The 27,846-nt window shown below is 32.9% G+C and overlaps 2 protein-coding genes across 2 annotated transcripts in view; one reads left to right on the forward strand and one right to left on the reverse strand.

Annotated features, from left to right (window-relative positions):
- The window catches only part of LOC113371376 (carboxypeptidase D), a gene marked incomplete in the record, with an annotated part of 130,049 nt that overhangs the window by 84,156 nt on the left and 18,047 nt on the right, over nucleotides 1–27,846 (forward strand). Inside the window, 3 exon segments of the mRNA XM_026612003.1 lie at nucleotides 10,357–10,629; nucleotides 11,187–11,320; nucleotides 11,998–12,134. Coding sequence (XP_026467788.1) covers nucleotides 10,368–10,629; nucleotides 11,187–11,320; nucleotides 11,998–12,134 — 533 coding nt within the window.
- On the reverse strand, nucleotides 7,267–7,986 carry LOC113371374. The gene has a single exon (XM_026612002.1). It carries the CDS (start codon nucleotides 7,984–7,986, stop codon nucleotides 7,267–7,269), a length of 720 nt encoding a protein of 239 aa, XP_026467787.1.

The raw sequence follows: 27,846 nt of genomic DNA on the forward strand, positions 1-27,846 counted from the left end.
GTGCTTTTAATAAAAATATGAATTATTGTTCAAAGTCCAAGATCTTTACATGAACACGGAAGACGCCATTCCTAGAATTGACACGTACAATGCATAATATATAGAGTCAGAATTATTTGTATTAACTAGTGATGCCTTAGGCAGAAGTCTAGCGAGTGAAGTCTTAGTCAAGACTCTAGCCAAGTGATAATGTCTTAAGAGTAGTCTTAAATAATCTAAGTGGAGATTATGTCTGTGAAGTAAAGCAATAAATACAGTGTAAAACATTATAAGTGGATTTTTATTGGAACCAGAAGTTTGTCTCTTCCAGCGAATACCTTATTGAAAGGACCCATTAATCTGAAGAGAACTCGCATCAAACCAGTCGATCAAATATTATTCCTACTGCTCGACCCAAGGCATCAGGAAAGGTTGGACGGACATTATTACCATATCGCATAAAGAAGCTACTACAGTAACCAATATCCCGGACTGTGGATCTTCAACAAACGGACCTCCAACCCATACTTAAACCCTACCACCAACAACCTTATATCATTTCAATATATATATATATATATATATATATATATATATATATATATATCTTATATCTAAAATTCTTCTGCAACAATGTATGAAAGTTGTTAAGTGATAAATCCTTTTGAAGTTTGTTAAGGAAATTTTTAGGATTGAAATGTTTATAAAAATATAGTAATATTGCAGAAATATATGAAAAAAATTGCAAAAACAACATGTAATTGTTTGACCTTGAAAACTGTTTGATAAATGAGAACTGTCATCTGCCATTTTCAATTCTCTTTGAACCTACGCAATATTATTATCAAAATGTTATATGACAATATTATTGCCAAATATGTTATATGATTGTTGGGCAGATGCAATTATGTAATTCAGTCTGACATATCAATTTTTTATACTTAAACATGTCGTATTTTGCCTTACTTTATTGAATTATTTCCTAATACAAAAAATTACTTTACTTATTAAAAAAATTATTTAGAAGTTTCATTGCATTTGTTTGGCATTGGATATGGAATATTTAGTTAGTTGATCGTAAATTGAATAGTGCAAATGTGAACAGGATTTGACAAATTAATTCACTTAAGATATGAACTTAAATAATAATGTATATTATATTATTACTACAAAAAATATAATTTAGATATTATAATTATTATTGATAGGCAACATTATTGAAGCAATTATTTTGGATGGTAAATCCAAGGTAATATTGTACTTTTACCGCTGAAGCTATATATAAATTCTTTCTGAATTTGTTATACCGTTCAAAAGACTGCATCTTCCAATACGTGTACCTTATTAGTGCAGTAAATGGAGCGTTTTGGGTCTGAATTTTTTTTACTGTGCTCCGAATTGCATGAAATTTTGGAATTAGGTTTATCTTACCCTCAAGATCAAAAGTGAAAACAATTCGGGTTCCGCTACCAACCCCTGGGGAATGACACCCCTTTTCAATTGTGTTATTACATTACTGGCCACTAACGATTCATATATTTTTAGCGCTTTTCTTCGCTTTTTTGCAAATATCTTCTAAAATATACATTTTAACGAAAATCATGTAATGAACAAAATAATGTCAATAAAAGTCTAAATAAATCGGTGTTTGAAAAAGTGCTCTAGTAATAATATTAATTAAGCAAGATTTGAAAGAGCAAAGTCGTTTTTTATTTCGTTCAAGATTTAATTGTTGTATTTAAAGCCATCTAGTGGCGAGGTTTTACATCTTATGCATTTTGGTGAAGTTGGGTATTAAAGTGCTCAACATAAGCTTCAAAATGTGTGCTGTTACAAGTTTTTTGCGTGTAAAATGAGTGAGCTATCATGCAAATAAGAAGCATATACGATAACCAAAAAATTTTGTATTATTATATTGATCGGATGATCATGAAATGTATCTCTATCTTCATGGTACCGAATTTTGGCAGGCGATTTGTACTTATAGTAAAGTATCTTATGGCTGAAAGGTCCACGACACGTGTTAAATAAATTAATAAAGTTTTATATCGCTATAGTTAAATAACAGCAACTCCGACATTGAGTAGTAAATGTTGTTTCAGTTTGAAATAAATTAAGATTACTTATGGTTTCAATAAATAATTTTTCAATTTGTAATCGAACTGTTTTCATTCAAAGGTAGTTTTAAAAGTTGAACAAATCATGGATATGGTAATTATTTTCGAGAAATTGAAATAACATTCATATCATTTTGATTTTCTTAATTTTCTTTCAATTTCAAAATAATTTTTTCGAAAAATTTTTTATCAAGGGGTTATTTTTAAGGGTCTAAAAAGGGTTAAAAATTTGATAATCAAGATAGAAAACATAAAAAACTATTTACTTTATACGTAATTCTTATTATATCATACAGAAATTTATGTTTAAGTGTTTTTTTTTCAATTTAGAGGTTGTTTGAAGGGTTTTAGGGTTTCCACGGGTTTGAAAAAGATTTTATTGCAAGGTTACATTAAAAAATATTTTTTAAATATATTCTATAATATTAAAAACATTTACTAGCGATAAAACGGCTCAATGTCTACTTATTTATTAAGGGATCACAACCCCCCAACGGGTGGTGGCGAATCCTGAATTATTTTCACTTTTGAACTTGAGGTTAAGATGAACCTAATTCCTTAATTAAAAGCTCCAAAGACAATAATTTATCGGCAACGTTTGTCTACCATACATAAAAGAACTTTTCCCAGTGTGGAAAAAACTTTTTCATAAGGTAGACATCAGATTAACTTGCAACATAGATCTTACTCTTGAATCCCTCTACACAAACCTAAAATCACCCACTAGTATAGAACGTACGTCCAATATTGTCTACTAAATTGCAATGATTGCCTCCTGAATTATTTTCACTTTTGAACTTGAGGTTAAGATGAACCTAATTCCTTAATTAAAAGCTCCAAAAACAATAATTTATCGGCAACGTTTGTCTACCATACATAAAAGAACTTTTCCCAGTATGGAAAAAACTTTTTCATAAGGTAGACATCAGATTAACTTGCAACATAGATCTTACTCTTGAATCCCTCTACACAAACCTAAAATCACCCACTAGTATAGAACGTACGTCCAATATTGTCTACTAAATTGCAATGATTGCCTCTACGTACATAGGTGAAACCGAACAAAATTTGATAAAAAGACTCAAACAACACGACAATAATTCGAAAAACCCCAACCAAAATTAAAATATGATAACAGATCACATCAAAAATTTCAAACACTCTTTCAACTTTTATAATGCGCGTATTCTCTACCACGAACGGAACACCATTCAAAGACGTTTTGCAGAATCTAGTTTAATAGCATTAAGTAAACAGGCTATAAACAAAAGATGTGATACCTCCTTACTCTGCGAAAACTACCAAGTAATACTAAATATTGTTTCCAAATTTATCTTCTCTGAACATAACTATTTCTGACCATACAAACCTTGCCAACACTACTAGTTCAACCTCGGCCATGAAACACGATCTTTACCTACCCACGCATAGTAAATTTTTAATGACTTTTTAAAAATCTTTATTTTATATATTTCAGGTATTAGTATAACTACTTAGTAATACTAAATAATGTTACCAAATTTTTCTCCCCTGAACAAAACTAATTCGGACCATACAAACCTAGCCTAACATTACCAGTTCAACTTCGACCGTCTTTACCTACCCACGCGCGGCAAATTTTTGAATGACCCTTAAAAATCTCTCCAACATGTGCTCGTTCACTTAAGCCTCGGAGCTTGTACATTACACAAGTCGTGGCAGAAATTACTTAACTTCTTTACTCACATTTTTATTCAAATAAAACTATCATTTTTCTTTTTACATCTTGCAAAAAATGATAAAAATTCATAGTGTTGACAAGTTAGTTGTATAAATGTTAGTGCTAATTTCTGGTGTTTTGTACACATCTTTAGATGTAACCTACCAACGTTAATGTAAGTCTAATGTTATTTTGTATGTATTCTCCATTTTCATAAATATTTTGTATGCTTTACATATATACGGGTTTATGTATATGTATATATGTATGTATATATTTATGTATATATATATATATATATATATATATATATATATATATATATTTGTATATGTTTATATGTATGTACATATGCATATGTGTATGTATGTATTTGTGTATGTGTACATATAGGTATACATGTATATATATATATATATATATATATATATATAATATATATGCATATATGTGCATGTATGTATGTGTATATGTATATTTATGCATATATATATATATATAATATATATATATATATATATATATATATATATATATATATATGTGTGAGCATGTATGTACGTATGTATATACATATATGTATGTGTATGCGTATATGTATATGTGTACGTATATAGCTGTATTTACATAGATAGGTATGAGTTTATGTATGTTTATACATGTATATGTACGTCCTTGTGAATATGCATGAACGTTGCATATATGTATATGTGTATATGTATATATGTGTAGATGTATATATATACAGTGGTGTTGTCGAACCGGAACGCGCCGGAACGTCGTTCCGGCAATTATTTTTGGGCCGGAACGCGTTTTGGCAAAAGTTTTTTTTTAAAAATTGCTACATACAGAAAATGAATTATTAAGCGAATTTTATAAATTATAATTCAACTAATTTTTATTTTTACATATACGAGTATGTGCACAAAATGGGTTTTGTAGTAATTTTTGTTTCTTCGGAACCGGAACAAACATGAGAACCGATTTTTGAACCGGTTTATAAGCCGGTTTTTAAATTTTAGCGTTCCGGCAAAAAAATATTAGCACTACACCGCTGTATATATATGATATGTTTTTTCTTTTTTTTTTTTTTTTTTATAGTGGTGCGAAAAAAAATCTTCATAAGACACCGCCATCGTTGATACTCCGCTGTCCATCCTACAGCAGACAAAGATGGACGGCCGTGTGGAGATTTTTACCCACTAAAAAAAACACTCCTCTCCCCTCTCCCCGCAGATGGTACGGGGAGGACTGGATTGGAACCGCGTTAGCATTACATCAGTCCAGTCCGTGCTGCGCCTTGCGACGCCTGTTTACGACTATTGGTCCCTTTCTCCGGTGTTAGCCTTCAAAAGATGCTGTGCATAAACTGCTACAGCTGACCAGTTTTCTTCTTGTTTCATCATGTAGGTCACAAGACTTGAGGGGGTAAGCCTGGTGCCTATAATGTGCTCGGCGTTGTTTCGATAATCCTTCCACCTAGCACATTCAAAGAACGTGTGCTCAGCGTCGTCTATTTTATTTGGACAGTATTTGCACATTGGCGTGCTATGCAGTCCCATCTTAAAAAGATAGGCATTGAACTGTCCATGTCCTGTCAGTAGCTGGATTAGAAAGAAATCTGTGTCTCCGTATTGTCGAGAGAGCCAGACGCTAATGTCCGGAATCAGACGCGCCGTCCATCTGCCCGTCTCTCCTGACGTCCACCGATTTTGCCACTCTTGTATCGTTTCATTTTTAATTCTCGACCTTGTTTCTCTGGAATCGTCGCCACCTAATTTAGCGTCGTAGAGTTTCACTCTCTCGAAAGCTAGCAAGTCAATCGGTGTGGCTCCTGCTATTACCAGCACGGCTGCTTCTGAGACCGTGCGATAGGCACAGGTAACTCTCAGAGCTCCTCGTCTTTGCACTGCCGCTATTTTGCGCCGATAAGTCTTTTGCTTGAGGATATCCGCCCATATCTCTGCTCCGTAAAGCAGTACAGAATGGACTACCTCAAGCAGGACTCGTCGTTTTCGGGTTTGTGGTCCCATGCAGTTAGCCATAATCCTTGACAAGTTGAATACCGTCTTGCTAGCTTTTATGCATGCACTATCGAGATGCTCACGGAAGGATAGCTTCTCATCTATCACTACTCCCAGGTAGCGCAAGGCCCTTGTCGACGTCAAAGTTGTCTCTCCTATGTCTACGGTGAATGGTTTTGGAAACCATTTTTGTCGGGTCAAGACAACCATCTCCGTTTTTTGTTTCGCGAGTTTTAGGTGGTGTTTCTCAAGCCAGGTCTCTATGGTGTCGACGGTCTCTCGAACGAGTAGTTCAGCTTCCTCAATGCTGTCCACTACGATTGTGGCTGCGACGTCGTCCGCAAAGCCCGTGAGTTCCACCTGCTTCGGCAAGGGAATCTCCAGGAGCTCGTCGTAGACAGCGTTCCACAAATCGGCTCCTAAGATTGAGCCTTGAGGTACCCCAGCTGTAACCTCGTGTTCTTGATGACCTTCCGTCGTTTCCACTATTAACTTTCTCCCATCGAGGTAGTCGTGTAAAATATCCTCCCAATTCGCACTGTTAAACGCGTTTTTAACGTCGAATGTGAGAAGGAGACACACATGCTTCTCTTGCTGTTTCCGTTACCTTCCGAATCGCGCCGATCGTCGATCGTCCTTTTTGAAATCCGTGTTGGTTCTTAGCAAAACCTCCGGCGCATTCAATGTCGTTGCGCAGTCTGCATTGAATTAGTTTCTCAAGCAGTTTGCCGGCGATGTCTAACATGCAGAGTGGTCGAAACGACGATGGCGTTACAGGGGTTTCCTTACCTTTGTCTATTAGGACCAATCTTTGCCGCTTCCAGACCGTAGGAAAGGTGCCGGTCGCCAGACAGGCATTGTAGGCGTTCAGAAGAATATACGGAAATTCCAAGGCTACAACTTTGATCGCTGAGGCTGGGATGCCATCAGGGCCTGGTGCTTTGCCAGTTTTTATGGTTTTTGCCGCATCTTGGAGTTCCTTGACAGTGAAGGGCGTAGTTTCACTGTTTTCCACGTATTGTCTCCTTTTCCGTGGCGGATGTTTAGGGAATAGTTCCGCTACGATGGAATTCATCAGAGCAGGAGATTTCGTTTTGTAACGATTTGATAGGCTTTGCCCCAGAGATCTTTGTCAAGGTCATTGCAGATTTCCTTCCACAATCCGGCTTTAGCTGATTTTATGGCTTTATTTAGGCTCTTTTTTGCCTGTTTGTACTCGTTTGTATACAAATCTTGGTAGGGGGAGCGTTTTGCAGCTCTTGTGGCGCGGCGACGTAATGCGTGGCATCTTTTCCGTAGTTCTGCTATCTCTGATGACCACCAATATGCTGGACAGTGCACACCCTGATTTTTTGGTCGTGGCATAGAGGCGTTACATGAGGTGACAATAGCGTTCATAGTTTTAAAAACCGTTTCTTCCGCTTCTCTGCGAGTACTTAGTTTTGGATCAGCTTGAAGAGTAGGTGCGTTTTGTTCGCAACGCTTCCTGGTCAAGCTTCTTGGCATTCCACCTTCGTTTGCAAAAGTTGCTTTGCCGAGTGGGATCGGATCCAATACTAAATGTCACATGTTGATGATCACTGCCACTATACTCTTCAGATACAGTCCAGTCTCCAATCATGTTCGCCGTCCTTGGAGTGGCAAACGTAATGTCGAGAATAGATTCCTGATACCCTGGTCTTCTAAAGGTTGTAATACTCCCAGTATTTAACACAGTGAGGTCTAATCTTGCAGCAAAGTCTGCCACGTTATTTCCTCTAGTGTCCGAGTATTCGGCGCCCCATTCTGCCGATTTCGCGTTGAAATCACCAGCTACAATGACTTCTCCGTCAAATTTGCCGAGAGTGTCTTCTATGCTTGCCATTTTCTGGCGAAATACGCTGATCCCTTCATTTGGTGAGAGGTAGACGCTTACACAGTAGGTCGTGGGAGTCTTGATCCAGACGAAACCCTCGCCGCTTCCGTTGTCATTGACGGTGATCTTCTTTGAGTTTGTGATCCATATTGCTGCCGTGCCAGATTTATCTGCGAACCATGATTTATTCTGAATATTCATATATTGCTCGCAGATAAGGCAGATATCGATCCTATCTTCAAAGATACGTTGGCGCAGTAGATTCTGCGCCAAGGCACATCTGTTCAGGTTACCTTGTAGAAATCGCGTCATTTCTGTTCTCTCGTGGCTTCGGCAAGTGCTACACGAAATGCTTTACAGGTACCGGATCCGGCGACATGGCTCCCGCTGTTTCGATCTTCTTTGTCTACTGTACATAGAAAGCATTTTGGTTTTTCCGCGCAGTCTACAGACTTGTGATTTTCCCCGCCGCATTTGTAGCAACACTTGCTTCTGTCTGGTCCCCCGCATTTATGCGTTTGGTGTCCGAAACCGAGGCATCTAAAGCAGCGGGCCACTTTAACAACTGGGCGAATGCGACAGTTAACCCACCCAATTCTTATGCGGGCCCCATTTAGGGCTTTGATTGCATTAGCCTCGTCTATCTCACAGAAGGCCGCTCGTTGTCCTCTTGATGTGACTTTGGTCAAGTTCACTCGTCGTATTTCCAGTTTTGTCGTAAAGTCCCGAATGAGTGCTTTGCTAACTTCATTTTCGGTAGAGACACCATCAAGGTCAAGAATCTCTATCGTCGTCAGCGGCGTCAGTGATTTCACTGTTCCTATGTTTTCAGTTGCTGCCCTTATCGCAGCTGTAAAGGCTGCATTATCTTCGGACTTGGGACTCATTTCCAGTAATACGCCTCCATTTCTTGTCTGTTTGATGGACTTTATGTCCACGCCAGTCTCTGTCGGGTTTACTTTTTCCTTGATCCCCTTAAGGATGTCAGCGTACGTTCGTCCTTCAGCTGGTTGAACCAGAACAGCCTTGGTTCTATGTTTCCTCCGAGTTGTCCTATGATGGTTGTTTCTGTGCTTAGCACTATCATTTGTTCCGATTTTTTCCGTTTTCGGTCTCTCGGTTTCCTCCAAGGTTTCTTTCGGATCTCGGGCTCCTTTCTTCTTCGAACTTTTTCGAACCACTTTCGTCCAGTTTTTTTCTACAGCCGATTTTTTAGGCGGATGTGTTTCCGCGTCAGAGGTGGGACTAAGTGAAGATAGCAACCTTTTGTTTGTGTTTTGCTCCTGGGTCTTAGGAGTTGGCGTCTGAGTTACACCCGGTTTAATAGTTTTCTCGGGAGAGGTCTGTGTAGTTTGCACTGTCATTGCGAGAGCTTTGGGGGTTGCCGTATATTCTTTCAATGCCAGGCTATATGCTGTATCAATCGACCTAATTAGCTCCTTTATTCTGCTGTGAACATTGTTCCTATCTTTCACATACTCCGCTAGCTCGTCAATTTTGGAGCCAAGTCTCTCCATCGGCGTTTGACGACATCTAGTCGATGGTGCAGAGTTTACTCTGTCACGGTAAAGATTACCGGGAACCTTCTTGCCTCCTTTTACTATAGCGGCTTTTGCCGCATCGTGCTCGACGTCCATAATTACGTCACCTGTCTCTTGTTTTTTTGGGTTTTCATAGTTATCCATGCTATTTAAATAGTCCTCCAGAGCAAAAGGTCGTCTCCGAACGCGGTGCTTTGGGAAGTCGAGGGGTGATCACCCCTACAGCTACCTCCATTACTGTAAGAGCTTGTGACCATTGGTGTGGGAAAAGAAACATCCGCTCCGGCCGTGCGCCTTCTTCCTTCATTGGCATCCTCTTGCTCCCGTGGGTGCGGCACGTTGATGCCGGGAGTTTCCACGTACGGTGCGCTATATGGATCATCCACACATCTCTTTCGAGCAGTGTCCCCTCATCCGCTTCCGTATGTGACCCTAGGTTAGATGGTGTGACCAACCAAAAGGGAGTTTTTAATTTTTTCCGCGATACACGGACGGTGGCTGTTACTCCTCAGCTCCGATGTCATATTTGGTCCGCGAGGGCTATTTTATTTCGCCCCAATCCGCCGATCTTACGATCGGTTAGGATACCCCCTATCCGCCACCTGGGGACGCGCCCGGTAGGAGTTTGGCTTCTCCCTAAGGGATATATATGATATGTATATGTACATATGTATGTATATGTGTATGTATGTATATATATATATATATATATATGTTTGCGTAGGTTTATATGTATATGTGTATATGCGTACTTATATATTTATTCATATATTCTTTTTCTTTTTTTCTTTTTTTCTTTTTTATCTATTTAATATCTAGTTTCTATTACCTTTCCTATCATTTATAATTTGTTTGTTGTTAAGTGTTGCTGTTTTGTTAATTTTTCTCTTATATTTATAGTTTCTATACCAATCCACATATATTATAATTACCTAGTTATACTAATTTTTTATACTGTTTTTAGATCCACTGATGATGACATTAAATTGAATGTTGAACCGTTTGGAATTAAAGATTAATTTATAAATCTTTGCTTTTTATTTTTTGATGTATCGCCCCACAAGAACTTACTCATATATATATATATATATATATATATATACATATATATATATATATATATATAAATATTTTATTTTAGGAATATTTGACATGGTTCTGATAAAGAATCTGCTAATAATGGCTACGGCGTTAATCATAGCGCACAGTCATCATATGCCGGCTGGCGTTGGAGATGATGTTCTGGACATGGGCGCAGAAGAAGCCAGGAAATACGAACCGTGGTCTGAATATGACGATCGTTCTCTAGATTTTGCATATCATAATCATGAGCAAATGACGATGTTTCTGAGGGCTACCACCGCACGGTATCCAAATTTGACAGCGCTTTATTCTATTGGGAAATCAGTGCAAGGTTTTATTGCGTTTTTCTTTTATATTCTTGTAATTTGATTTAAAATAATATCATAAACTATTTATAAATTAATAATAATAATTTATTAGATAGTGCACATTTATAATTTTCTTTTTTCTTTCTTCTAAATTATATTTTTAAATTAGTTTGTTTTGTGGTCTGTGCGTTAGCTTTTAAGTTTCGGAAAGACGCTAATCATCGTTTACGTTTCGAAAAGACGCCATCCTTCAAATGAAATGAACACAATATTTTAATAAAGGTAACTCTGCGTGTGCTATGTATCAGTCAAGAATTAAATGAATATCTTCGGCAATTTAGTTTGTTGATTGATATGTTGTATAATAATTACTTAAACATTGAGAAGTTTTAAGAATTTTCTTTAGTGTAATATACTACTAGTTTTGTTTTTTGTAATAAGACATGTGAATGGCATGGTGTATAGAATTTGAAAATTTTGTTAGCTTGTGATTCAATGCTAGCAATTAACGTACTCGATACTCCACTATATGTTTATTATATAAATAAATAAATAAAGATAAATTGAAATTATTTATTAGGTAGAGATTTGTGGGTGCTTGTGGTATCATCTTCGCCCTACGAGCATATGTTGGGGAAACCAGACATAAAATACATCGGAAACATACACGGAAATGAGCCTGTAGGACGAGAATTATTGCTTCATTTAATTGAGGTAACTTCGTCAATTCTTATACTCAGCTATGCTATCTGATTCAGTTATTAAATAAAAGTTATAATTTACATTTACGAACTACTATTGAATTATCTATTAACTATCAAACTATCTACATCTTGCATGCATACTTCATCATTAAGTTATTTGTTTATGTCGCATTGAAGATGAGTTAAATGAATATCCGAAATTTATGCCAGGTTTATTTTGGCTGCATTATATTGAATTAATATTTTTGAAAGAAAAATGCATTGAAGTCCCTGGCTTAATTATCTATTAGCCAAGAAAATACACTACCGCATCATATTATTAACCCGAACAAACTGCTTTTCATTAAGACATAAATTCCAAGATTCACACCAATCTGAACATATCCAAAATTCATACAGAAGATACAGAAGTGTATTAGTTAAAATTACAAATTTGACAATCTCATCATGCTATATATTTTTTTATAAACATATTAAAAAATCCAGAAACTGCAATTGGTGCAACATATCCTTTATATATTTTTGTTTTTATTAAGCATTGGTTAATAGTATTATAAAATTTGCATTATGTTATGATTCATCGTAATTCATTCGTAATTTCTAAGTCTAAATTTTTTTTAGTATAAAATAAATTACAAGTTAACGGTTGTGCTAATTAAATTTGATAATTAAACTTTATATTTTTAGTATTTTGTGACCAGTTACCAAACTGATTCGTATATTCGTTGGTTGTTGGACAATACTAGAATTCACATTATGCCTTCAATGAATCCTGACGGTTTTCAAGTATCCAAGGAGGGAACATGCGATGGTGGTCAAGGAAGGTAAGTCAATGACACATGTTCATTTAATATTGGGTTGCAGTACTTGCATACGTATTTCATCTTTGTATTATAAAATTGCGCGACTGGAATTTTTTTGACGATAAATATAATGGTCTTACAAAACATACCAATACGATCGTGTGACAAGTCGTTTAATTTTAAAAATCTACCAAAGAATAAAAATTAGCAGCTTTTTTAACATTTGTTAATGATAGACCTCTTATCAATGTTTTTTTCAGAAAGGGCTGAGTCATTTTAAAAAAATTAAAAATCATTCGATGAAACCTTATTGGCTCTTGCCAGAGTGCAAAATTTTTCGTCTGCGTTTTAGCTAAAAATTCTGAATCTATCTTGAAAATTCAAAAAATATTCGAAATATATTATTTAAAAATCATGCTGATTAGTTTTGCACAAAGATCGGCCAGGCCTATCTTCTTTGTAATTGATTATTCATATATATATATATATATATATATATATATATATATATATACAGTAGAATCCGCTTAATATGACATCGAAGGGACGCCGAAATCTCGTCATACTAACCGGTCGTCATTAAAAGCATACTGGAGAAAAACTTTTTAATATGCAAATATGTTACATGTTTCAGTAATTCAAACTACCTATACAAACGTTTTAATTAAAAATAAAAATGACACATTAAAATTTAATATAAAATAAAATTGACATAGGGTAGGGCGCTGGCACAACGGTCCAATTTGACTTACGGTAATTATACTGTCTAAACCCAATGAACAACACATAACATACATCAAAGAAGCATCTATCGAACTATGTTCAGAAAAACTTACATACATACGTACATAATTCCTAATTATATAAATATTATATTTTTTACTATTTTTTAAACATTTGGTGTCTGACCCATTTTACTTCACATACAATTCATTTTATTGCATTGCAATTTATTTTATTAAATTTTAAAGGCATTTCATGCTACATTATTGAACCAATGCAAAATATTAATTCTGTGGGTACATTTGTTACAAAGACAACACAGTATATTACATTGATCTGCTATTGGTCAGAAATATTTATCAGAAGAGCCGGAATAACAATTTATTCAATTAATCTCTTGTAAAATTGCTTTTTTTTAAACTTCACTATTTTATTGCTTACACCTATGCCAAAGTAACGGTTCAGCTGGTCGTTTTTATTGCAGTTATGTGCCGCTTATCTTCTGATAGCAAAGTCATAAGAATAAAGGTGATGGCTGGTTATAAATTTATACATTTTTAGCCCTCTACTATCAAATATAATTGTTAAAAAAAATCTAATTTTATTTGTTTATGAGATATCCGTGGTAGGGCCATTAATAATTAGTCTACCCTACCCATAAACATACAAATGTGTTTTTTTAATGTAAGTAATCAGTAATTTTTGATTGATTTCTTTGCATAATTTTATTGTAAAAACAGCCCCTGGTGCTATTGTGCACAAAATACATAGCAATTGCTCTCGTAGACTTGGCCACATCATGTAAAATCATGTCGGTCATTATAATTGGACATATTTTTTTTTGCAAAAATGGGTCATTATAAGCGACATGTCAATGTAAGCGAGGTCAATATATCCGACTAGACAGCTGTTTTTTTAAGGAATTTTATATGGAAACCAAATTCCTAGTGCGATTACGTCATATTAAGCGGTTGTCAATATATCCGGCGTCATACTAATCTACTGTATATATATATATATATATATATATATATATATATATATATATATATCGTTATACTTATAAATCATTCATAAATTATTATATTGATTTTTCATTGTTTAAGTGTATTATTTATACATGTCGAGAATTTTATGCAACTTGCTTTAAGGTAAAATGCCACTTACAACTAGTTCATTTTTATTCGCAAAAAATGGGCCAAAATATATTTACTTAAAGTATTTTCTTTATTTAATTTATTTTGCAATCTGTTTTACATGAACATTAACATTAAGCAGAGATTGCTAACAATAAATATCTTACAATATTAACTAGAAGATAGTAGCAACATCCAGCGGCTTGTCTACTAGGTATACATAACACATATTAAAAAAACTAGTGGGGTGTATGGCATCGTGCTTTAAGGCAAATTGCTGGAACTTTCCGTACCGTAATGAAATGTTCGAGGAATATTGAATGTTTTCAAATAGATTACTATAAATATTGTAACATTGTCTAATATTTATAAGAATTATATAAACTGAATTGCAAAGTTGAAATTATTTATTCAAAGTATATTAGAACTTTAGTCAGAATTAAAAATAAAATCTTAATTATTTTCGATATACAAAAAATAAAAATTTTTGAAAAAAAATTGAAAAAAAATTTTTGAAACAATTTTTTTTTCAAATTCAATTATTTTGTGAAAGCAAACAGAAAGTTCTTTAAAGCAGTTAAATCGGACGCTTAGTTCTGACAAAAACATTTTTGCACATTTAGCTCTATTCCTTCGAAATGGCTGAGTCTGCCTTTGCCAAAAACTAATAACCACTTCCCCCAATCATTACTAATTGAATGTTTTTTAGATCATTCAAATCGTATGCACCGTTCTCTCAAAAACTCGATTTCTATTTCCTGCACTCTTTGCTCTTTATCTCCGTAACTGCTGGACCTGACTTTGCCTAAAACTAATCAGAACATCTCCCTATCAATATGAATTGAATGTTTTTTGAACCATTCAAATCGGTTGCTCCGTGCGCCCGAAAACGTGAACGAAAAAATGCGGTCACACATACACACACACATTCATCTTTTCTGAGGTATGCCAAAATGTTCAGAAACCTTCAAAACGTGGAAAAATGCAAAAATTTTCAATTTCGATTTTTGGACGATTAGAATAACTTACCCTACGGGAAGTTAAAAAAGAATAAAGAAACTAGTGGGGCGCATGGCATGGTGCCTTAAGGCAAATTGCTGGTGCTTCTCGTACCAGAAATTATTTTTTTTAAAAAGGATTGACATTTTTGAAAAAAAATTACTCTGAAATAAATAGATTTTTGAGAAACTATAAATTTTTGACAAAAATTTCCTTTTTTTTGAAAAAAAAAGACTTTTTAAAGAAAAGTTTATTCTGAAATATTTTGGAAATTCTGAACTTTTTTCAAAGCAATCGTACTGCTTTTACTGCATAGAGATGAAATATCTAAGCGCGTTCGAGCCGCGTCGCCGTCCAACGGATGAATATTGGTACGGAACCCATAGGAATGTAAAAAAAATATACTTATTGTTAAAATCTCTATAAAATATCTAATAATTTGATGTGCATATGTCTAATGATCATTTTTAACCGCCAAATGGCATTTTTTTTTACTTTTATCACTAGATCTCCGAAACCGCTAGACCTGCCTTCATGAAAACTTGATCAGTTCTTCATCTTATTAATACAAGTAAATGTTTTTTGAATTTTTAAAATCTGACGCTCCGTTCTCCTAAAAAACCGTGTTACCCTTTTTAACGGCTAGACCTGCCTCCACCAAAAACTAATCAGCACGTCTGCTTATCAGTACAAAACCGAATGTTTTTTTAATTATTTAAATCGGTTGATCGGTGATCACAAAATCGTCGACGAAAATCTGTATCCGCACACACACACGCACACACACACATACACACATACATACATCCACTTTTTCTAAGTTATGCCAAAATATTCAGAAACCTTTGAAACGTAAAGATAAATAAAATTTTCATTTTTGATTTTTTTGCGATTACTATAACTTGCTCTACGTGAAGTTAAAAAGAAGAAAATGATAAGAAAAACAAACAATCAAATATAACAAAACTAGCTGTAAGTGGAATTCTGTCTTAAGGCAATTAAGGCATCGTGCCTTAAGGCAAATTGCTGGAACTTCCCGTACCAAAAATTATTATTTTTTTAAAAACGATTAACATTTTTGAAAAAAAATTACTTTGAAAAAATAAGATTTTTGAGAAACTATAAATTCGACAAAAAATTACTTTTTTTTGGAAAAAAAAAAAAAAAAAAAAAAAAAAAAAAAATTATTTTTTTTTTAATTTTTTTTTTTTGACAAGAAAATTTTTTTTTCTTCATTTTGATATATTGTGGAAGATCTGAACTTTTTTTTTAAAGCAATCGTACTGCTTTAACTGCATAGGGACAAAATATAACGCGTAAGCGTCGCGTCGCTGTCTAACGCATAAGCATTGGTACGGAACCCATAGGAATGTTAACAAAATGTATACTTATTGTTAAAATCTCTATAAAATATCTGATAATTTGATGTGCATATATGTCTAATGATCATTTTTGACCGCCAAATGGCTCATTTTTTTACTTTTTGCTCCATATCTTCGAAACCGCGAGACCTGCCTTCATGAAAATGTGATCAGTTATTCACCTTGTTAATACAAGTGAAATGTTTTTTGAATTATTCAAATCGGACGCTCCGTTCTTTCAAAAACTGAGTTACCGTTTTCGGCACTTTTTGCCCCGTATCTTCGGAACGGCTAGACCTGCCTTCGCCAAAAACTAATCAGCACGTCTCCTTATCAATACGAATCGAATGTTTTTTAAATTATTCAAATCGGTTGATCCGTGTTCCCGAAATCGTCGACGAAAATTTGTATCCGCACATACATACACACACGCACATACATACATACATACACACACACACACACACACACACACACACACATACATCCATTTTTTCTAAGGTATGCCAAAATGTTCAGAAACCTCTGAAACGTAAAGATATATAAAAATTTTTATTTTCGATTTTTTTGCGATTACTATAACTTACCCTACGGGAAGTTAAAATAGTAATTAGGTTTAACTGGACTAGATGAGGTCTTGTGGCAACTTTCTTTTCAATCTGGTGGGCTGATCATCCAGATAAACTCTGCTGGCCAATTTATTGAGATGTACGTCAATCCTTTTTTTATATTTAAAAGCAACCACTGAAGTTTGTTTCTTTATTGTGAAAATTATCTTGATGGACGATCCATGAAGGGGTGTAGCGAGGAGCGTTTAATATTTGCCTCAGGATTTTGCTTTGAGCACGTTGAATGATGTTTAGATTGCTCTTTTTTGCTGTACCCCAAAGTTGGAGATCGCAGGTCCATATGGGCTTGAGTACCGTTCAGAATTTTTATTTAGTAGCCAGTAATTTTTTTTAGAGATTTGATCTATTTGCTGTCTTTTATTAATTATATGTATTTTCCAATTTAATTTCCTGTTCAGGTGGATGCCAAGGTATTTCACCGACTCCTTGGGATAACTGTATTGTTAAGTTCAACTGCAGGGTATGTTTGATTGCATAGTGTGAATGTTACATGGACCGATTTTGTGCTGTCGACTTCTATTCGACACAGTGAAAACCATTTTTCAGCTTTGTTGAGATGTTGCTGAAGATTGCATGATGCTGTCAACGGATCTTTGTTTACGGCAATAATACACGTATCATCAGCAAATGTGGCTACACTTGTGTCCGTAGAGATTGGAAAATCTGCTGTATAAATTAAGAATAATGTAGGTGCGAGGACGCTCCTTTGAGGCACCTTAGAATTTATATTAGTGATATTTGAGTCTGTGTTAGCTATACTGACGAATAATTTTCTAACTTGTAGATAGGATTTTATCAGTAGAAATAAAGTATCTGGAAGACATCTTTTTACTTTGTACATTAGGCCTGTGTGGCAGACTTGGTCAAATGCCTTCGTGAGATCTAAGAAAGCTGCAGAACAACACTCTTTTCTATGTAGTGCGTTGTTAATTATGTTTACAATTCTATAAACTTGCTCTATAGTAAAATGTTTGTCGCGGAACCCAAATTGGTGGTTTGGAATTAGATTCTGATTTTGCAGGATAACTTTGATTTGCCAAAGGATCAGTTTTTCAGACAGTTTTGAACACAAGGCAGCAAACTGATCGGCCTGTAAGATGAACGTGATGAGGATCCTTTCCTGATTTAGTAATCAAAATGATTTTTGCTATTTTCCATGCCCGGGTAAAGGTTTTTAGCCTCAGCATTGAGTTGAAAATTCTAGTAATCATTCTGATAGCTTTATCGGATAATTTTTTCAACATTGTGATAGAAATTTTATCTGGCCCTGGAGATTTTCTTGCAATTGCTTTCAAGATTTGTTGCTTTACTTCATTTACTGTGAACGTTTAACAGGTTGGGTTACAGTCGACGGCGTGTACTGTAGAAACTCGTAGATAAACGTAGTATTATTTGGATCGCATGTACTCGGGTAGGACTGAAAAGTGAGGCGTAAATGTTCGGAAAAATTCATCAGTTTTTCCTTTAGGACTTCTTGCCCAAGAACCATCTGATTTTATTAATGGTGGAATAAGTATAGTGGGTCGTTTTAGTTTTTTTCATCGCTCTCCAGAGAGAATAATTTATATCACTGCTTCCTGAAAGATTATGCAGATAATTTTTAAAAGAATCATTTTTTAATTCAGTATGAATGTTTTGAGATTCCTGCCAGCTCTGTTGAATTTTTGTTTGGCTTCGGGTGATCTGGTATTTTGCCAAATTTTTCGTAGTTTTCTTTTGTGTCAATGTCAATTGGCGTGGTCGTTTGAATAATCCATATGAGGAGTTGATGTCTTGGCTGATTCAAGAATTATATTTGTAAAGTTTTTTAGTACATTATTCAGATCAGTTTTGCTTTTCAGACGAATATTACAAGTTATATTATGTTCTACCTCTTTTTGGAAAAGGTTCCAATCTGTGAATTTATTTGTGATTGAACTCGATATTTTGGCCGGTGTTTGAGTCGAGTATTGAAGGATTAAAGGCGAGTGGTCGCAGTTTAGGTTCAAGCTTGATTTTAATTCTGTACAGTTTTTTTTTCTTGTGATGAAAAAATCAATAAGATCTGGAATTTTGTTTAAGTCACTCGGCCAGTAAGCGTGCTTACCCATTGAAAATGCTTTGAGGTAATTATTACTAATCGAATTATATAATTGTCGGCCTCTCGAGGTGATCTATCTCAACCCCAGAATGTGTGTTTGGCATTAAAATCTCCGTCAGAAATGTACATATTTTCTGTAGTTTTATGTTTCGGCGGACAGTAGATTGCCGACACAATAAGTTGGTGGGTCATAAGGTCTACTGAGATGTTTGTCGCTTGTAGGAAGTCGGTGTTAAATAATTCCATCTCGTAATGTTCGATGTTCGCCCTGGTGATAACTGCCGCACTGCCATGTGGTCTGCCATCCAGATGGTTAGTGTAGTATAGTCGGTAGTTTTAAAATCGTATGGTATATCTGTTATGGTGTAAATTGGTGAAATCAGTTTCGGAAATTAACATAATGTCTATTTTAATGTTCGATAGAAAATATTTAAGTCCGCGGATATGATTGCTCAAGCCGTTCGAATTCCATAAGCAAATTTTTAGATGTATAGACATTATTATTTGTTATTTGTTAAAATGGTCGTGAGAAAATTAAGCATTGTGCTCATTTGCTCTGTCAATAATTTTGTCATATTTTTTAGTTCGGTAAAGTCGTTTGTTATATTATTTGTATTGTTATCAGTGTTATTACTGTAGCCGATGTTGTTGTTGTTTGGAAATGTTCTTTATAGATGCTACAGCTCTTGTAGTTGGCGGGATGATCCTCTCCACAAAGGGCACATTTGACTTGATCGACTTTTTTCCCATTTACACAATTTTGTAAAATGATCTTGAGCACATTTCACGCATTTTGGGGTGCGGTGACAGTAATTCCTTGTATGGCCGTACCTTTGACAGCGAGTACATTGAACGATTTCTCTTGAAAACCTCTTAGATTCGATTTGCCTTTTGTTTTGTACAAGTAATCGATTTTATAAAAGTCTTTATTATTCAGACTTTGTTCTAATTCAACTGTAAACATATTCAAAGAATAATTTGAAATTATGCTTTTAATGTTTTTGATACGAACCTTTCTCCTTTAGTATCTTTAGAATTTTGTTATAGGATTTGCTATTTTCCAGATTGATTTTTACCTGAGAAAAATTGATCAGTTTTAGGCTATATTGTTCCTGGACTTAGTTTTCGAGTAACTGCACTAGCGGCTTGATATTTCCTACTTCGCGAATAAATATTGAAGGAGGCCTGCTGGATTGTGTTTTTCCTTTTTGAGTTTCTGATGGTAAGGCGGTATTTTTTGCTAAAATTTCATAATAAATTTTTGTGGGCGTCGGATTGAGCTAATAATTCTTGGAGGTCACTTTGTTTGCAGTGTCATTATTAGATAATGATTTACTTTGGTGTCGTTTTTTATTCGTAGCAACTTTCCATTCTTGATTGTTGTCAAGATTTTGTGAACTGCATTTAATAGTGGACGGTTTGCCTACCTGACAAGCAGATAACGATTCGATGCCTAATTCCATATTGTTTTCAGTGTGATTTATATTTTGTTTATTGTTATTTACAGTGGACGATTTAGAAATTTGTCCCAAACTAGAAGGTTCACTGATTAATTCCGCATTATTTTCAATGTTTTTATTTTGCTTTTTGTGTTTAACAATAAATTTTGGTACCTGCCTCGAAGATGCAGCGGAATTCAAATGTTGTTTATTGCATTTGATAACAACCGATTTGTGTGTCTGCCTCAGAGTTGAGAAGTCAGAGTCTGGTTCCATATTGTTTTCATTTGTGTGCAGGTTCTGTTGATTGCAGATTTGTTTTATTCTTTCGATGAGTCGTATAACAAATTCACTATGTGTTTGAAGTATCATAAAGTACTTCGTTCGTTTCTACTAGCGGCAGTGAACATTGAAGTTCTGTTATATTATTATTTTCTGATGGTTCTAACATATTTACAAACTGTACGATTGTACAAAATGTATACCCTTACGGGTAACATTTGTTGTGACTTTTTAAAACACTGCACTAACGCTAGTGTATGGTTAGTGTATGTTTTTCTGAATTCACTAGAACTAGATAATAACACTATTGCGTAATTTCACATAAACTATTCATCTTGTGCACTTGACAATATTTACCGGGAGGTCTTGCCTGCTCGGTAGCTGACGAGCGAATATATTTATTTAAAGTATGAAAAAAAATTATAGCCAATCTTCAAAACTTTTCGTCTTCGTCAAGTAATAAATCGAGTGATTTCAAAAACTTCATAATATAGTTAAACACATCTTTATGTTCTTTATGATCAATGTTTATTTGCAAATTTATTATCTTTTAAAGATTAAAAATAAATTACGAATATCTATATATTTAACTTCCCGTAGGGTAAGTTATTGTAATCGTCCAAAAATCGAAATTGAAATTTTTACATTTCTGTACGTTTTGAAGGTTTCTGAACATTTTGGCATACCCTTGGATGTGTGTGTGTGTATGTATGTATGGTTACAATATTTCGTCCACGTTTTCGGGCGCAGGGAACAACCGATTTGAATGGTTCAAGAAACATTCGATTCCCATTGATAGGGAGATGTGCTGATTAGTTTTTGGCAAGGCAAGTCCAGCCTTTACGGACATACGAAGCAAAGAGTACAGAAGATACAAATCGAGTTTTTGAGAGAACGGAGTATTTGATTTGAATGATCTAAAAAACATTCAATTTGTAATGATTCGAAGAAGAGATGATTAGTTTTTGGCAAAGACAGGCCCAGTCATTTCGAAGATACATAGCTACATGTGCAGAAAATGACAGTTTATGAGAGAACTATACTTACGATTTGAATGATTCAAAGAACTCTCTGCTTGTTTCAATAAAATAATTGCTTTTGGAAAAAAAATTGTTTCAATTTTTTTTCATTTTTTTTTAAATTATTTTTTGTATATCGAAAATAATTCAGATTTTAGTTTTAATTATGACTAAAGTTCTAATATACTTTGAACAAATAATTTCAACTTCACAATTCAGTTTCTTTGCATTTCTTATGATTATTCGACAATGTTACACTCTTTATAATAATTTATTTGAAATCATTCCTCGAATATTTTGTTACGGTACGGGAAGTTCCAGCAATTTGCCTTAAGGCACGATGCCATACACCACTTGTTTAATTTAAAATCACTGTTTTTGATATATAGTTTTTATTAACTTTTTACTTGAGAAATTTTAATTAACTTATTACTGATTTGCAAAATTTGGTTAAGTTTTCCGAAATCTAACAATTGTGTTAATATGAATGTTAATATTAATGAATCTTATTAATTTTTCATTTTTCAAGCTCAAAAAATCTATCGGAATTTATTCAAAAACGTCCACTAACAGAAATTGTATTTATGAACATAATTTTGAAATGTATTAAAACTCTCCTTCGATAAACTCAGGTTGTTAGGTTATAATTTAACCCTTGTAACTGTGGACTGTATTAAACACTGATTTATTTGTAACTTAGTTTTTTTTCTATATATTGCAACTTCGAATTGCGCACGGTGTGGCCTACAGGCAAGTTGCTATCGATAAATTCCAATTTTTAAATGGGCCGCCCTATATTTTGATTTATTAATTTACTTCTAATTTCTTGGTTAGATTTCCATACTAAAAAACATTCAATTTGTAATGATTCGAAGAAGAGATGATTAGTTTTTTGGCAAAGACAGGTTCCATAAAAATTTAAACTAGGAAGGCCTCTTCTAGCAATAATTCGTTTTAATGTTTGTAAAAAATATTCTATCGAGAAATGAACAGCCTTGCTGCACATGTAAATATAAATACAAATATGTACTTTAATAAATTTGGCACCGCGTGTAATCCTAACTTTGATAATAAACGGTCAAGGCTGATTGTTAAATGGAAAATCTTGATTAACTCTACTACTATGCAAATTTTCCATCAGATTATCATTTGAACCCACTTATCTAAGTGGATAAAAAATTTGACTAACTTATGATAAAACTGTTTGTTCTGCTGGAACATTGCTAATTTTAATAAAATGTTAATTGTATCTAATTTGTAATGCCACATTATTCCAAGACTTTTACTTACTTTTGATTGCATTAGTTCTAGCGTATTAGGTTTTTTTCGTAATTATAGTTATAATCGCGTTTTTCATATTTTTTAATATCTCTTTTTGATATCCATTTTTGTAATTCAAAACTGATTTATAAAATGTAATATACTTTGTTTTTTATTTTCATTAATTCATGAATAGTGTTCGCCCCTGTCACTAGGTCGTTTAAATGAAAATATTTGTCAATTATATTGTAAGCAGAAGAATAAAATTATATTTTTATTTGCCAATTGTTTAAGATAACGTACAGCTAAAAATGATGCAGATGCTCTACCATATGTCACCGTATTTAATTCACAAGTTTTTGAATTATCTGTTGGATTTCGTCTATCGTCTTTATTAATTAATATTTGCCGATACATCTTTGAAGTATCTCCTAATACAGCATATATCTGCATTCTAAATCTTAAAATCATTGGAAATAAGTCATTTCGAATTGACGTTCGCATATATTGAACATTATTTACTAACAAGCTGCTTGAAGACTACCCCAAACTTTGAAAGACATCTCTCGTTTTTGTTTTTAAACTATAATTTATTTTTTATTGCGTGATGTGGCATAAAATATTGACTATTTGACTTAATATTAAAATTACTAATTTCAGACGTATGTTCTAACTTACTATATGCTTTAATAAAATTTACACAATTAATTTTAATAAACTAATCTCTTGGAATTATGTTTAAATGACATAAATCTTTGTTTTCAAATCTCCTGAATATAATTTATTACTTTTAAAAGGAATTTTGTCTATAAATGTACTTGTAAAATCGCAATTTTAAAATTGGTTATATAATATTTTCATAAAATGTTTCGTGTTTTGTTAACTTTTTATAATTGTTGTTTTTAATATTTTTAACTTCAGAAACTTTCTCCTAATTGTTGATTAATATTATAAGTATTCAATGCCCAATTGGTGGCTAAATGCTCGAGTAAGCGAGGCCAATAAAATATAAGTATTATATATATATATATATATATATAATATCTTATATATATAAAAATTCTTCTGTAACTATGTATGAATGATTAATCCTCCTAAACTATAATTAGGATTTTCATGAATCTTCCTGAAGTTTTTTCGGGAAATTTTCTAGAAATTTTAGATTCATAGAAATATAGTTAGATTGTAGAAATAAATGGAAAAAATTACAAAAAAACGCTTATCATTGTTTGACCTTGAAAATATTTGAAGCTTATTTTGACATTAAACAAATGAAGACTGTCATTTGCCAAACAATTTTATTTACTTATAGGCTGAGGCAATATTAAAATATAATACATTAATGATTATAAATGAGGAAAATGTAATGTCTACATTAGTATTGCCGAAAAGCAGCTGAGATGTGCCAAAAATTAAAATAATATAATAAAATAGAGTCAACATGCGTCTGACAAGTGATGCAGTTCTGCGCATGCGTCCTACGTTTGTAAAATGTCAGTTCAATGTAATTACATACCCTATATTAAAATTCAATTTGACAGATTATTATTTTTTAACTAAATGTTAAAAAAATAAAAGCGTTGTTTGCTAATATCTTCAGATATGTACATTTTAACAAAAATAATGAAATGACCAAAATTATATAAATTAATATCTTAATAAATCACTATTTTATAGTGTTCTAGGAACAATATTAAGCTAGATATAAAAAATGTGGTTATAGTCCACAAAATAAGCTTTAAAATAAGTATTTCTGCATGTAAAATGAGTCAGCTATCATGCAAATAAAAGACGCATACAATGTTTTTTTTTTATTTGAATCAAATAGTTTATGAGTGCCATTTCCACCAAAATTAAAAATAATCGTATTCCATCTAGAATTATTTTGGTTTAAGAGATCTTGATGGATTCTAGAAAATAACATAACTTTAGTACAAACGATTTTCAAAAAACTCGTGATTTCATTAAAAAAAATCCATTAAAAAACAACCAATTTCTCATTATTATATCTCTGAAATTCAAGGGTTTTTTCTGACTAATTATTGCTTTTTATTATTTTTTTGTTACACAAATATTGATAGAGTTATAATTGTTTAAATAGTGCGAGGCAGTAAACCAAAGTGTTTTTCAAGCATTTTAACCTTTCGCCGTTTCAAAATAAGAGAAGTCACGGTAAAATTTATGATAGAGAAAGTTACCATTAAAATAGTATATTACAAGTTCTGATAAAATCAGATTTAAGAGTTATAATCCAATTAATGCCGGGGGTGGTGAAGGAGTGCAAATTGTTTTCACTCCTGAACTTAAGATTAAGATTAGCTTATTTCCAAAATATCGAGCAAATTGGACCATAGTAAAAAAATTCGTAGAGCACACGCTTTTTTCCTCTCTATTTACTGCAATAATTGTGTTTATTGTGGGTTGAATAGAGCACATGTGAACAGGATTTGACTTTTGAAGTAATAATGTATATTGAATTCTTCGTGAGAAAAATGTAATTTAGATATTAAAATTAAAACTAAAAGCCAATCAAATATGGTATGAAATTATAAAAAATATAGACAACATTTTTAAAGCAATTTTGAAACCACAAAAAAGTAGCGACATCTATTTTTCAACTGGGCCTTATTCCTTCTCTTCCCCACTTGATATTCCATGACTCATCTTTTTGACCCTGATAGAGAATTCAGTTCAGAACAGTGAACGACGTGTAACGGATAACACATAATGCTTATATAGGTTTCCATATTTTATATTTTAAATTTATAACATACTGATGATGAGACAAACCTAGTCTCAAAACGTTTGTGAAATTATTATTTAATAAATTAGTGCAAAAAAAGAATGTTGTTCATATTTCTAAATTAATATCTACCTATCGACTCAGAATACATTTGTTATATATATATAATATATATATATATATATACAGGGCCGGTCCTGGGGTCCTTAGCGCCCGCATGCAACTTTTTTTTCTCGCCCTCCCCCCCCTTAACTGTTTTAACAGTTTCTCATTAAAATTATATGAATATTTACATTTTTTTTTTAAATTAGTTTTTAATTGGATTGGATTTTGTACATAAAAAATTAGATATAATCTAAAAGCTTATAAAATACATTGCTTTTAAATTTATTTAGAAAATCAAGGCGATTCACGGTTTGATTATAATCAAATATTTTTAAAACTTCAATTATTGTTAACGTATGTGCAATATTAATGTTTAGGTTTGAAAACGTTTTACTTATTTATTATGCGATTTATTCTATTGAGCAAATCATGCCAAGAAAACTAAAAAAACTAGCTTTTTATTTTCAATCATAACATATCTCTATATATTTCAATCATAACAATCGTATTTCATGTTGGATTTTTTAAAATTTTGATTTAATTTTTTTTCATTATTTACAATATCTAAAATTTGGCTTCCCGCTATATTCAGAGTATCAGACTGTTTCAATTGTGATTGTGATCATTTTGTAACGTTTTAGAAGAGTATTGTCCAAAAATTAGTAAAAAATGCAAAGAAATTACATATTTCTTGAACTCTATTGAAAAAAAAAAAATTAATGAATATTAAATTTAGAGTATGGACACTACCAGGTATAAAAAAACTTTAAGATTTTCTTTCCAAAGTAAATTTTGCTTTCATTTTTCATATTTGTTTCATTTCCATAACCACGCATGTCTTTAACATTCAAAGTTCAACAGATGCGAAACATTTGCAACAAAAACAAAAGGTACAATTCAATTTCTCGGAATAAACATGCTATTTTCTAAGCACTGACTCCCCATTTTTTATTTTCCCGATTTGTTTATATTTTAACAAGTTCTGTTTCAACTAAATCAGCTCGCAATTTTTTGTCAATAATGCCCAATAATTAATTTAATCTTTCGCAGGTTTGCGCTTATGGGATAATTTCTTTTTCGATTCCACAGTAACTTAAAACAAAGAAAAAAATTGAATAAGTAGATTAAGCAATAAACAGAGCTGTTATTTACTAATTTGTAGAGTAATTAATCGGTTAATTGTTTCTACTGATATCGCATTGTAAAATAAATATGCTTTTTGTATCTCCGTGTGTCCCTTCTTAAGTTTGATTGTATACTATAATTCATAAAGTATTCTAGATTTTATATAAATAATAAAAATATAAATAATATATTATAAATTTAATTTCCAAAACTCGTTTTAGCGCCCCCTAAGGCGTGCGCCCGCATTTTTGCATGCATCGCATGCAAGGCAGGACCGGCCCTGTATATATATATATATATATATATATATATATATATAAAACAAAAATGATTGATAAAACAAAACTGTTTTAACAAAGATCCATTTAGATAAAAAATAGACAGAAAACTAAGATATGTCTTTTAAAATAAATTTAATAGATCCATACTTTAAGAGACGGAATTTGACTCTTTTTCAGAGCAAACAGAATACAAATAATTAATATACTAAACAGAAACAAAAACATTCGTGATTCGTTTTTTGAGATCTGATGTTTGAAAATTATTATTTTAAGTATTTTTTCTACTTCGAAGTATAATTCATATTTATTTATTTTTTTCACTAATATGCTATGTTGCAAAGTAATAATTTTTGTGGCATGTTTTTGTTTGTGTTTAGTGTATTAATTATTTGTGTGTGTTTTGCTTCCACTGAAGAAGAGTCAAATTGGAACTCAAAACGTATGGGTAGACCTTCTTGATCGTAGATCGTAAATCGGTTGATCCGTGCTCTCGAAAATGACAGTAATAAATTGTATTATAATTTTTTTCTAAGGTGTGTCGTAGTTGAAAT

Source organism: Ctenocephalides felis, unplaced genomic scaffold, assembly GCF_003426905.1.
Source record: "Ctenocephalides felis isolate EL2017-DRISC unplaced genomic scaffold, ASM342690v1 CF-g0.4_SCAFFOLD_01492, whole genome shotgun sequence".
NCBI lineage: Eukaryota > Metazoa > Arthropoda > Insecta > Siphonaptera > Pulicidae > Ctenocephalides > Ctenocephalides felis.

Coding starts and splice junctions, on each gene's coding strand:
- LOC113371374 (XM_026612002.1), bottom strand. CDS start 7,986: ATGACGCGATTTCTACAAGGTAACCTGAACAGATGTGCCTTGGCGCAG.